The sequence below is a fragment of the Portunus trituberculatus genome, chromosome 39 (assembly GCF_017591435.1).
Source record: "Portunus trituberculatus isolate SZX2019 chromosome 39, ASM1759143v1, whole genome shotgun sequence".
Lineage (NCBI taxonomy): Eukaryota > Metazoa > Arthropoda > Malacostraca > Decapoda > Portunidae > Portunus > Portunus trituberculatus.
In genome coordinates, this window is record NC_059293.1 from 12,164,869 (window position 1) to 12,178,503 (window position 13,635).

General features: G+C 40.1%; 1 protein-coding gene across 1 annotated transcript in view; it reads left to right on the forward strand.

The window, feature by feature from the left end:
* The window catches only part of LOC123515533 (kinesin-like protein unc-104), a 103,281-nt gene that overhangs the window by 64,654 nt on the left and 24,992 nt on the right, over positions 1-13,635 (forward strand). Inside the window, exons 16-18 of the mRNA XM_045274244.1 lie at positions 5,023-5,225; positions 5,616-5,727; positions 13,536-13,635. The exon at positions 13,536-13,635 is cut by the window's right edge and continues 73 nt beyond it. Coding sequence (XP_045130179.1) covers positions 5,023-5,225; positions 5,616-5,727; positions 13,536-13,635 — 415 coding nt within the window. The remainder of the gene's footprint in view (positions 1-5,022; positions 5,226-5,615; positions 5,728-13,535) is intronic.

Below are 13,635 nucleotides of genomic sequence, written 5' to 3' on the forward strand. Positions count from 1 at the left end.
AAACAGTGAAACACACACACACACACACACACACACACACACACACACACACACACACACACACACACACACACACACACACACAACATCACATCGAGAGGGCCGGGTTCGAGTCCCGCACGAGAGCAAGCAAGCCTCTTAATTCTGTTCACCTAACAGTAAATAGGTGCGGGATGTAACTCGAGGGGTTGTGGCCTCGCTTTCCGGTGTGTGGAGTGTGTTGTGGTCTCAGTCCCACCAAGATCGGTCTATGAGCTCTGAGCTTTCTCTGTAAAATACTGGCTGTGACCAGCAGGTGAATGAGGTGAACACACACACACACACACACACACACACACACACACACACACGTGAACACAAAGAGGAATCAGACTTCACAGGGTTTCAAGGAATAATGGAGAAGAGCGCTTATGTGAAGAAAATTCTGGAGTTAGAAGGTAAAATTGAAAACTGTTTGAAAAGTATGAGGGCCTGGAAACGAGTTATGACAATGTAAAGAGAGACTGTGCCGATATGAAGAAGGAAAATGCAGCACTGAAAGAGGAAGTTAAGCTAATTAAAGTGAATTGCGAAAAATGTGGAGAATCTCTAGGAAAAGTGATGGAGAAGCAGGCTGAATGGAAAAAGTCAGGAAGTGGAAAGAAAGGAGGTAAATTACAAAGTTGCAAGTCTGGAAAAGGAAATCAAAGAGTCAGGGGAGAAAACTTTGGGCCTTGCTGAAATTATAGATCAACAGATCATAGAAGAGAAGATAGCTGAGAAAGTGGTGAAGGTTATTAAGTCAAATGAGACATTGGTGAGGGAAACTGTAGACAAAAAGAGATGTGTGGTGATATTTGGTGTGGAGGAGGATAAGACACCGAGTAAAATGGAGAGAGAGAAAACATAAAAAGGTGATAAATAATATCATTAATGTGGTGCAAGAGGAGGAAAAGACCTAGTACAAGAAATAGAGGACTTCCATAGAATTGGAAAGTTCACAAGAGAAGGTATGAGGCCAATAAGAATCAAACTTAAGTCACAAAAGGATGTAGATGAATTGGTGGAGAAGTCATGGAGGCTAGCCCAGCAGGAAACAACAAGGAAGATTTGGTTGAGAAGAGATCTCGGTGAAAAGGAAAGAGAAATGTTAAATGAGTTGAGAAAGGAGGCTTTGAAAAAAATGAAGAGAGGACAGAAGAGAGAAGAAAGAGTTTTTCTGGAGAATCTTGGATATGAGACTGAGGAAGTGGTTCATAACCCAGAAAAGTACAGCAAGAAAGGACTAAAGAAACTTACATATGAGCGAAATGTAATGTATTCCAACATAAATGGAGTGATATCGGGATTTTAGAACTCAACGATTACTTGAGGGACAAGAACCCAGATATTGTGGGTCTTACTGAAACAAAACTGAGAGAGGGAGAAGACCTGATGAAGGTTGGAGAAGGGAAATATAACGTTTGGAAAAGAAATAGAGTAGGTAAGATGGGAGGAGGAGTGATGTTGCTGGTTAAAAAAGATATAAAGGTGGATCAAGTGAAAAAGGTATGGGAAAGGCAGAAGTGCTAAAGATCAGAGCAGAAACTAATGAAGGAAAAAAGAGGCACTACATAGTGGTGTACGTACCACCTAAGACAAATGCATGGTCAGTACAGGAATATGAAGAAATGATAAGTGATACAGGAACATGTCTGGAAGAAATGTTGGGTGGCTGTGAACGAACTATAATGATGGGAGATTTTAATTGTAAAGAGGTGTGTTGGGAGGACTGGTCAATGGAAGGATCAGAGACAACATGGGGAAATACACTATTGACACTGGCAATGGAAAATGTGTTAACTCAGTGGGTCAAAGAAGATACTAGGTTTGGAGGAGAGGGAGCATCGTCAAGACTGGACTTGGTCTTTAGTACAGAGCCAATGGTCATTGAGGAGATGAGGGTGGAGTGCCCTTTAGCAAAGAGTGATCATGCAGTTTTGGAGTTCAAGGTGATAGACGAAGAGAAATCTAGAAGAAATGAAGAATATAAAGTGGGAAGATGGAATTATGCCAAGACAGATTTTGGAAACCTAAAGAAATTCTTTCAAGAGACAAATTGGATGAAATTCAAGAGTGCTAAGGAGCAAATGAAAAGTGGAAGGAATTTATAAAAATATACAAAGAAGGTGAGAAAAATTTGTACCAATAAGACAACATAGAGAAGTTGGAAAGCAGGACTGGTTTAACGATAGATGTGAAAAGGCTAGAACAAGAAAAGAGGATGCATGGAAGAGGTGGAGAAGGAAAAGACGGATTAAGCAGTGGAAAGTTACAAAAGAGCAAGAAATGAATATGTGTTGATTAGAAGAGAAGAAAGAAAGAAACAAGAAAAGGATATAATTGATAAATGTAAAGACCAACCAAGGCTTTTTACAGACATGTGAACAACAACATCAAAAATAGAGAAAGTATTGAAAGTTTAGAAGTAAATGGAGTATGCAGTGAAGATCCCAGGAAATGGCAGAGGCTATGAATGGATGCTTTCGGAAGGTATTCACAAAGGAGACTGCTTTTGACAAACCACTGGTAATGGAACAGAAAGGGATTATGAAGGAGTTTCAAGTAACTGTGGAGGAGATCAAGAACATGATGGGGAGTTTAGAAGTGAGAAAAGCTGTGGGACCTGATGGGGTATCAGGATGGATTTTAAGAGAATGCAGGGAGCAATTGGCAGAAAAAGTTTGTGAAGTAATTGATGCCTCATTAAGGGAAGGTGTAGTGCCCCAAGACTGGAAAAGAGCTAACATTGTCCCAATCTATAAATCAGGTAACAAGAGAGACCCATTGAACTATAGACCAGTGTCACTTACAAGTGTGGTAGCTAAGATGTGTGAGAGGGTGGTGAAGAATAGATGGACAGACTTCTTGGAGAAAATGACATACTTTGTGAGTGTCAATTTGGTTTTAGGAAAGGGCGTTCATGCACGACAAACCTGATATGTTACTATTCGAGGGTGATAGATGTAATACAGGAAAGAGATGGTTGGGCTGATGGAATATATCTGGATTTAAAAAAGGCCTTTGATAAGGTACCACACCAGAGACTGATCTGGAAACTTGAAATGGTAGGAGGAGTGCATGGCAGTTTACTAAAATGGATGGAAGACTTTTGGTAGGAAGAGAAATGAGAACAATAATTAAGGACAGACCATCAGAATGGGGATTGGTGGAGAGTGGAGTTCCACAGGGATCAGTGTTGGCACCAGTAATGTTCGCAGTCTACATAAATGACATGGTGGATGGGGTGTCCAGTTATGTGAGCCTATTTGCAGACGATGCAAAATTGTTAAGAAAAGTGAGATGTGACAAAGATTGCGAACTACTCCAGGAAGACTTGGACAGAATATGGAAATGGAGCTGTACATGGCAAATGGAGTTCAACACGACAAAATGCAAGAAAATAGAGTTTGGCAAGAGTGAAAGAAGAATCAGGAGTATGTACAAGATAGGAAATGAAGACATAAAACCAGTCATGAAGAAAAAGACCTTGGGGTGACAATTACCAATGACCTATCGCCAGAGAGACATATAAACAAAATAATTGGAGAAGTATTGAACTTATTGAGGAACATAAGAGTGGCGTTCAGATATCTAGATGAAGAAATGATGAAGAAAATAATTACTGCAATGATAAGACCGAGGCTTGAATATGCAACAATACAGTGGGCTCCGAACTTAAAGAAACACATAAGGAAACTAGAGAAAGTACAGAGGGCTGCAACGAAAATGGTGCCTGACTTAAGAGATTTGACTTATGAAGACAGACTGAAAAGAATGCAACTTCCAACCCTGGAAAACAGAAGAGAAAGGGGAGACCTGATAGCAATATACAGAGTGATGATTGGCATGGAAAAATGGATAGGGAAGATCTGTGTATGTGGAATGGAAGAATGTCGAGAGGGCATGGGAAAAACTAAAATGGCCACTTATAGGAGAGATGTGAAAAATATAGCTTCCTCATAGAAGGGTGGAAGCATGGAATAGTTTAGACGTGGAAGTGGTCAACGCAAGGAATATTCATGATTTTAAGAAAAAGCTGGACATTAATAGATATGGAGACGGGACAACACGAGCATAGCTCTTTTCCCGTATGTTACAATTAGGTAAATACAATTAGGTAAATACACACACACACACACACACACACACACACCGCGTGGTGTAGTGGTTAGCACGCTCGACTCACAATCGAGAGGGCCGGGTTCAACTCCCGGTAAGCGGCGAAGCAAATGGGCAAGCCTCTTAATGTGTTCACCTAGCAGTAATAGGTACGGGATGTAACTCGAGGGGTTGTGGCCTCGCTTTCCCGGTGTGTGGAGTGTGTTGTGGTCTCAGTCCTACCCGAAGATCAGTCTATGAGCTCTGAGCTTTCTCCGTAATGGGAAAGACTGGCTGGGTGACCAGCAGGCGACTGAGGTGAACACACACACACACACACACATACACACACACCGCGTGGTGTAGTGGTTAGCACGCCGTGGTGTAGTGGTTAGCACACTGATCGAGAGGGCCGGGTTCAACTCCCGGTAAGCGGCGAAGCAAATGGGCAAGCCTCTTAATGTGTTCACCTAGCAGTAAATAGGTACGGGATGTAACTCGAGGGGTTGTGGCCTCGCTTTCCTGGTGTGTTGTGTGTTGATGTGGTCTCAGTCCTACCCGAAGATCGGTCTATGAGCTCTGAGCTCGCTCCGTAATGGGGAAGACTGGCTGGGTGACCAGCAGGCAACCGAGGTGAATTACACACAGAGTGGAGATCTACTTATGGGAGACAGTGTGCACATATATAAAGATAAGTTGAACAAATATTGGTATGGAGATAGGAGAAAATTAACTTTGTTTATAGTACTGTGTAGAGTGTAGAATTCATTTTGGTGATTATACACTAGAGCTAGGCAATTATCTTAACACTGATCTCTCTCTCTCTCTCTCTCTCTCTCTCTCTCTCTCTCTCTCTCTCTCTCTCTCTCTCTCTCTCTCTCTCTCTCTCTCTCTCATGCACAGTCCGTGAGCGCCGTGAGACCAAGTCCCCAGCAGAGACACCCAATGCAGCAGAACAGGCTGACTGGAATTTTGCCCAAGTGGAATTGCTGGAGAACCAAGGCATTGATCTAAAGGAGGAGATGCAGAAAAGGCTGGTGGCCCTGGAGGAGCAGTACCAACGGGAAAAAGAAGAGGTGCAGAAGGAGTTCGACAAAGAGAGGAAGGTAAGGAAATAGGTTTTATTTGGGTATAGTCATTTGTTTTTGTGAAGAAAAGAGGCTTGATTTGTTAAGAATTATATCTTAATGCATATATCGTAACCCTTCTATTTCTTTACCTTTCTATTTCTTTACCATTCTATTAGTTAAATTTTCATGACATACATCCAATTATTAGCAAAACCACTGCTTTCTCTCTTTCCCTCAATAGTTAGAATATCATTGTATTTACCCAGTGACTATCAAAATACTGTCCTCTCACTCTCCTTCAATAGTTGAAACATCATTATATTTACCCAGTTACTAGCAGAATCTCTCTCTCTCTTTCTGTCTTAGTTATAAAAGATTCATCATACTCTCCAACCAGTAACAAATGCCACTTTTCCTCCCCTCCAGAACTACGAGGCAAGGATTGATGCATTGCAGAAGCAGGTGGAGGAGCAGAGCATGACTATGTCCCTCTATTCTTGTAATAATGAGGAGTTCACTCATGATGAAGACATATTTGGTGAGTAGGCTGAGGCTTTATTTTTTTCTCTTCCATGAACATTCCTCATCTCTATTTCTGTGTCTTGCTTTGCTCATGCTCTTTTGATCTCTCTTTCTTCCTCTCTCTCTCTCTTGTCCTCCATATTTTTCTTCCTTGTATTGCTTTTCGTTCTTTGCCTTTGTCTCGTTTTTCATGCTCACCTTACTGGATAATTTTAAGATAGTACTGTATGCCTTTTTTTTGCAGTTTTCTACAATTTTTCACTCAAATAGTTAAAACAGAAGGAACTAGAAACCTTTCAAAGACTTAATAAGTTTTTTCCCATACATTTACATTGAAATAAAGTCTACACAGTTTTCATGATGACTATCTACATTTTTGTTTATATATGAGCAGCTGTCCCTCCAAGATAGATAATATATGATACACTAATTGATTGTTTCTCTGCTTCACTCTGCACCTGCATGAGTCTTTTAAGTTTCATGCAAGATAAATAAGAGCACATCAAGCATTTAATTTTTCACTTTTGCATATTACTTACATAATTGCATATCTTAACTAAATCTCTGCAAGCGCATCCTTCTTATCTACCACGTACATTATATTTTCTAATTGGGAGCACTTGAGAACATATTTGTGAGTTTTTATTTATATTTCCTTGGCAGAAGCATTTTAAGGGCATCTGTGTTGACTTTGCACACTTCCTTCTTCTTCACTGTTGATGGTGTTCATTGCTGAGTCTCACAAGAGCAAAGAAGACTCATATCAGTGTCTTGAGTGGAGGTTATTCCTGCTAGACAAGGAATAATGCAGCTGTTATTTTCTTCTTCCTATGGGCACATGTTTTCTTTTTCTCCTTCTGTCTCTAGGAAGGTCTCTCTTTTCAGTCATCTGTTGGGAACATATGTTTTTCTTTGTTCATGTTTGCTGGGTGCACAAAACTGGTATTCTCACGGGTATTTTTTCTTGTGTGTGTGTGTGTGTGTGTGTGTGTGTGTGTGTGTGTGTGTGTGTGTGTGTGTGCGTGCGTGCGTGCGTGCGTGCGTGTATGTGCTCTTACCTTTCCTGCACCACCCTGACCAGCATGGAACCTCAGGTGTTATTTGCTGATGCCACACACACACACACACACACACACACACACACACACACACACACACACACACACACACACACACATGTAATGTATTCCAACATAAATGGAGTGATATCGGGGATTTTAGAACTCAACGATTACTTGAGGGACAAGAACCCAGATATTGTGGGTCTTACTGAAACAAAACTGAGAGAGGGAGAAGACCTGATGAAGGTTGGAGAAGGGAAATATAACGTTTGGAAAAGAAATAGAGTAGGTAAGATGGGAGGAGGAGTGATGTTGCTGGTTAAAAAGATATAAAGGTGGATCAAGTGAAAAAGGTATGGGAAAGGCAGAAGTGCTAAAGATCAGAGCAGAAACTAATGAAGGAAAAAGAGGCACTACATAGTGGTGTACGTACCACCTAAGACAAATGCATGGTCAGTACAGGAATATGAAGAAATGATAAGTGATACAGGAACATGTCTGGAAGAAATGTTGGGTGGCTGTGAACGAACTATAATGATGGGAGATTTTAATTGTAAAGAGGTGTGTTGGGAGGACTGGTCAATGGAAGGATCAGAGACAACATGGGGAAATACACTATTGACACTGGCAATGGAAAATGTGTTAACTCAGTGGGTCAAAGAAGATACTAGGTTTGGAGGAGAGGGAGCATCACAAGACTGGACTTGGTCTTTAGTACAGAGCCAATGGTCATTGAGGAGATGAGGGTGGAGTGCCCTTTAGCAAAGAGTGATCATGCAGTTTTGGAGTTCAAGGTGATAGACGAAGAGAAATCTAGAAGAAATGAAGAATATAAAGTGGGAAGATGGAATTATGCCAAGACAGATTTTGGAAACCTAAAGAAATTCTTTCAAGAGACAAATTGGATGAAATTCAAGAGTGCTGCAAATGAAAAGTGGAAGGAATTTATAAAAATATACAAAGAAGGTGAGAAAAAATTTGTACCAATAAGACAACATAGAGAAGTTGGAAAGCAGGACTGGTTTAACGATAGATGTGAAAAGGCTAGAACAAGAAAAGAGGATGCATGGAAGAGGTGGAGAAGGAAAAACGGATTAAGCAGTGGGAAAGTTACAAAAGAGCAAGGAATGAATATGTGTTGATTAGAAGAGAAGAAAGAAAGAAACAAGAAAAGGATATAATTGATAAATGTAAAGACCAACCTAGGCTTTTTTACAGACATGTGAACAACAACATCAAAAATAGAGAAAGTATTGAAAGTTTAGAAGTAAATGGAGTATACAGTGAAGATCCCAGGAAATGGCAGAGGCTATGAATGGATGCTTTCGGAAGGTATTCACAAAGGAGACTGCTTTTGACAAACCACTGGTAATGGAACAGAAAGGGATTATGAAGGAGTTTGCTGGAGGAGATCAAGAACATGATGGGGAGTTTAGAAGTGAGAAAAGCTGTGGGACCTGATGGGGTATCAGGATGGATTTTAAGAGAATGCAGGGAGCACAGAAAAAGTTTGTGAAGGTGTGGTAGTTGGGCATCTACTAACAAGAGAGACCCATTGAACTATAGACCAGTGTCACTTACAAGTGTGGGCTAAGATGTGTGAGAGGGTTATTACAAAGATTCACTGGTTTTAGGAAAGGGCGTTCATGCACGACAAACCTGATATGTTACTATTCGAGGGTGATAGATGTAATACAGGAAAGAGATGGTTGGGCTGATGGAATATATCTGGATTTAAAAAGGCCTTTGATAAGGTACCACACCAGAGACTGATCTGGAAACTTGAAATGGTAGGAGGAGTGCATGGCAGTTTACTAAAATGGATGGAAGACTTTTGGTAGGAAGAGAAATGAGAACAATAATTAAGGACAGACCATCAGAATGGGGATTGGTGGAGAGTGGAGTTCCACAGGGATCAGTGTTGGCACCAGTAATGTTCGCAGTCTACATAAATGACATGGTGGATGGGGTGTCCAGTTATGTGAGCCTATTTGCAGACGATGCAAAATTGTTAAGAAAAGTGAGATGTGACAAAGATTGCGAACTACTCCAGGAAGACTTGGACAGAATATGGAAATGGAGCTGTACATGGCAAATGGAGTTCAACACGACAAAATGCAAGAAAATAGAGTTTGGCAAGAGTGAAAGAAGAATCAGGAGTATGTACAAGATAGGAAATGAAGACATAAAACCAGTCATGAAGAAAAAGACCTTGGGGTGACAATTACCAATGACCTATCGCCAGAGAGACATATAAACAAAATAATTGGAGAAGTATTGAACTTATTGAGGAACATAAGAGTGGCGTTCAGATATCTAGATGAAGAAATGATGAAGAAAATAATTACTGCAATGATAAGACCGAGGCTTGAATATGCAACAATACAGTGGGCTCGAACTTAAAGAAACACATAAGGAAACTAGAGAAAGTACAGAGGGCTGCAACGAAAATGGTGCCTGACTTAAGAGATTTGACTTATGAAGACAGACTGAAAAGAATGCAACTTCCAACCCTGGAAAACAGAAGAGAAAGGGGAGACCTGATAGCAATATACAGAGTGATGATTGGCATGGAAAAATGGATAGGGAAGATCTGTGTATGTGGAATGGAAGAATGTCGAGAGGGCATGGGAAAAAACTAAAATGGCCACTTATAGGAGAGATGTGAAAAATATAGCTTCCTCATAGAAGGGTGGAAGCATGGAATAGTTTAGACGTGGAAGTGGTCAACGCAAGGAATATTCATGATTTTAAGAAAAAGCTGGACATTAATAGATATGGAGACGGGACAACACGAGCATAGCTCTTTTCCCGTATGTTACAATTAGGTAAATACAATTAGGTAAATACACACACACACACACACACACACACACACACACACACACACACACACACACACACACACACACACACACACACACACACACACACACACACACACACACACACACACACACAAAGCTTGAATGCTGAAGTGCAGTGACTAATAACACATAATGGCAACTTGAAAACAAACATACTGCTGTGGTTGCTGTTGCTGTTGTCACTGCTGCTGCCAGTGCTTCTACTTGCATGTCAAGGCAGCACAAGGTGTGGTTTGGGCATCTACTAAGTATGTAGGCATTATTACAAAGATTCACTGCCTTTATCATTTCCCCCAAACATCTATTTTTATCCTTAAGTTCACCAGTTTGCTTAATTTAGTATTCAGGATCTTTGTCAGCCTCAATTTGCTTGAATTGTGACCTGAAATTTGATGAAAAGTCATATGAATTATAAGTTTTGCCCCTCATTTATAGGTAACATGTAACAAATGTGGCCAAAATGGAATTAAAAAAAGGAGTTAGTGATTGAAAAAGTGTGGCACTTGAACTAAAACCTATGTATATTTCATCTTAACTCAGATAGTAAAAATAATTAATCTATAAGAGGTACTTAGCCCAGAGATTGAAGCCTTTAAGAATGAGATGCAGGGGGCAGCATGTTAGACATCAGAACCCAAAAATTGACTAGTTCCAAGATAAAATTTGGGAACTTAATATCTCCTGTCACTACAATTAGGCAAGGTAATTTTGTGGACATACCTTCAGCGCCTGCAGTCACTATTACATTGCAGCAAGGTGTACACTTTTGTCCTGGCCACCACCTGTTAAGAACACCAACCCAATGTTAAGATCAGAAACAAGGCATTTTTTGTATTGTATTCTCATTCAAGCAACTGAGGCTAAAAGAAGTAGATGCATTTCTTTGCGTTATTTATTATATAGTATGTTGTTTTCATAGGCATGTGGAGGCATTTTCCTTTCTCTGTTTATCTCTGTCTGTTTGTCTGTCTGTATCTGTCTTTCATTTTTTTTGTCTACTTGTTCATCACTGTTGGTATACTCTCTCTCTCTCTCTCTCTCTCTCTCTCTCTCTCTCTCTCTCTCTCTCTCTCTCTCTCTCTCTCTCTCTCTCTCTCTCTCTCTCTCTCTCTCTCTCTCTCTCTCTCTCTCTCTCTAAATTTTATTATTATTATTATTATTATTATTATTATTATTATTATTATTATTATTATTATTATTATTATTATTATTATTATTATTATTATTATTATTATTATTATTATTATTATTATTATTATTATTATTATTATTATTACTATTGTCATCACCATATCATCTTATTGTTGTATATGTTAATTGTTGATTTCCTTCTCAGTATCCCGTCACACACAGGAAGGGGAAGGCTTTGTTGCATTATGTTCATTGCTGTTGCACTGCCACCATTTCACTCGCTCCTGTTGCCCACAGCACTCAAAAACAACATGCATATGTCCAAACATCTCTCTTGGGCTATAATTTCACTGGGTAATTTGATTCACTCAATGAATTTAATGGATATCTTATCAGAGCTAAGTTAAATTTAAAAGAGAAATCTTTTTTTATTACAATAAAGACAAGCCACTTTAAATATAGATAAAGAAATATGGATTCTATCCTTAAGAGGATTTCTCATAAAAATGCTGTGATATTCTATACACTCACCAACAAAAAGGATGCTGTTCTGTGCTTCACTATAAGCTCCTTTTTTCTCATAACAACTGTATGTTGAGTGTGTCCCACCAAATGTGTTGTGTGTTACCTCATGCACCTCACAGCCAACACAGAAACACTCCAAAAACACTTCCTCAAACATTGGTATTACTCTTAAGAGTATACAACATATATACTTTGTAGTTTTCTTGAACCTTTTTTATACTATGATCAATAAACATTAAAAATTCTAGTTCTATGCTAATAAGTTTGGATTTTTATGCCCTAGATAAATTGATGTAGCTATCACTTTAAGATTTATATACATGGTATGAATATTTGAGTCTCTAGTTCATTATTAATATGGAGTGTTGTAAGGAGTAACATCTGCATATAAAAGATCTGCTCCACTAGGACCCGATTAGCAACTTATCAAGAGCACACTGTAGGAGGTAGACCAAGTCAAGTTGAGCCAAGCATCAAAAAGTCCTCATTCTCCATTCCAGTATCAATTTTTCTGTTAACCTTTTCAGTTACTATTAGTTGAGGTACATTAGTGTCTGCTTATATTCTCTTCAGTCTTCAACGTGTCCACTTTAGTTTAGTCTTTATGGTTTTTATGATGATCATTTGAATGAGTCCTGCATGAGTCCTCCACATGCTTCACAAAAGTTTTTTGGTCATACTGACTATTCTTTTTTCAACCATTAGCAGTAGGTAGAATGGTAGGGTTGGTCTTGTTGCTTAACCTAGAGTGAGTATAATATTGGCTGTTGTTCCCCCTTGCTGCCAGTTGGTTGTGTCTCCCCTCCCCTGCCCCCTCCAACCTGGGGCCTCATGTTCTCTCCTCCCCACCCCTAATGGATTCTGTTCACTGATGAGCAGAACAGTGCTGGGCGGTTGACAGTACATGCTGTAAGGTTCTTGATGTTACTGTTGTGTTTCTGCATCATCTGTCATTTTCCCCACCATAGCCTGAGTCATATTCATGCAGTATTCATAAATGACTTTGTAAATCATAAAGAAGTCCTCCTATTTGCTGACTTGATCTTCAGAAACAGTAAATAATGCAGAAACAACACATCACATTGAGATTTTTGCAAATTCTTGTCATCTACAAGTTCACAAAATTGCCTCCTGATCATGAGGTCCCAAATCATGCACTGATCACGTCCTCCAGTGACCCTAGAGACACACGACCACCTATCAGGATGGTGCCGCAGAAGATCACTACCTCATCCTTGCCCACCACCACCACCATTACGTCACAAGTGGTTGTATGGCAAGGAGAGGGAGCTAAGTGACTTTTCTCAGCACAGCAGGTGAATGAGAGCCACTCCCCTTGCCCTGAGTTATGCTGAAGGCTCAGATATACTCCACTACCCATGTCCACATGGAGCCACCAGCAGTATCCCCAACCCCTCTTCCTCAGTACTGATGCTCTCGAGTGTCGTGATATAATGACTAGTAATCCCAATGGTTTGTCATATTGTCGAATGCCCCCAAACTTGCATCATGCCAAAGGATGTTCTTGTGATAAAGTTAGTATGTAGTATAAAGTTTTATATTCTGCTGGAAAAAGCAAAGTTAAGACAGTAATACATACAGAGGATTTCAATATTGGAAAATCATGTGTGGTATGAAGTTATAGATTTTCCCCCAAATGTGAGAGGCCCAATAATGCTTTTAACTCACCTGATAGGTTTCCCTGAGAGGCCTCTACCGTGGCAGGAGTCAGCCTGTGTCCCCCCCCTTGTATGACCACGGTGAACGTCATTACTCAGGCTGTAGATCCTCCTCACATTAATCTGTTCAGTAAAGCTACAATCACACAGCCGGAGTTCAGCAATCCACAGCAAGTCTGCTTTTTATTGTTCTTTATCTTTCTTCATAGGTGATTCCTCCAGCTTTCAAGTAGACAAAGAAAGAAAAAAAAACTGATATTCTGTTGTTCTGTACCATGCAAGGGTAGTTCATGTTAGGTTTTAGTAGCAAGAAGTCAGCCAGCCACAGCAAGCCAAGTTTATAAAAGTTTCTAAACAATCTTTTCATCTAGCATTGCCAGAGTTAAAAATAAAGAGATAAAAATAACCACTGTTAGCTCTCTTTTAAAATGCAAAGCTCGTTTTCATGCTTGTGTTATGGTGGTGTGCTGGCGTAGCAAGGCGCTCTTGATGGTTGCAATCCGAGGTCCCTGCAGGGTTGGGGGGGGCAGGCTCACCTAATGCTCTGTGTTGGTGTTTCAGTAAACCCCTTGTTTGACGCAGAATGCAACTGGTCGGTACGGGATTATGCCTTAGCCTCCTGGGCATTCCGCAAATGGAAGTATCACCAGTTCACCTCCCT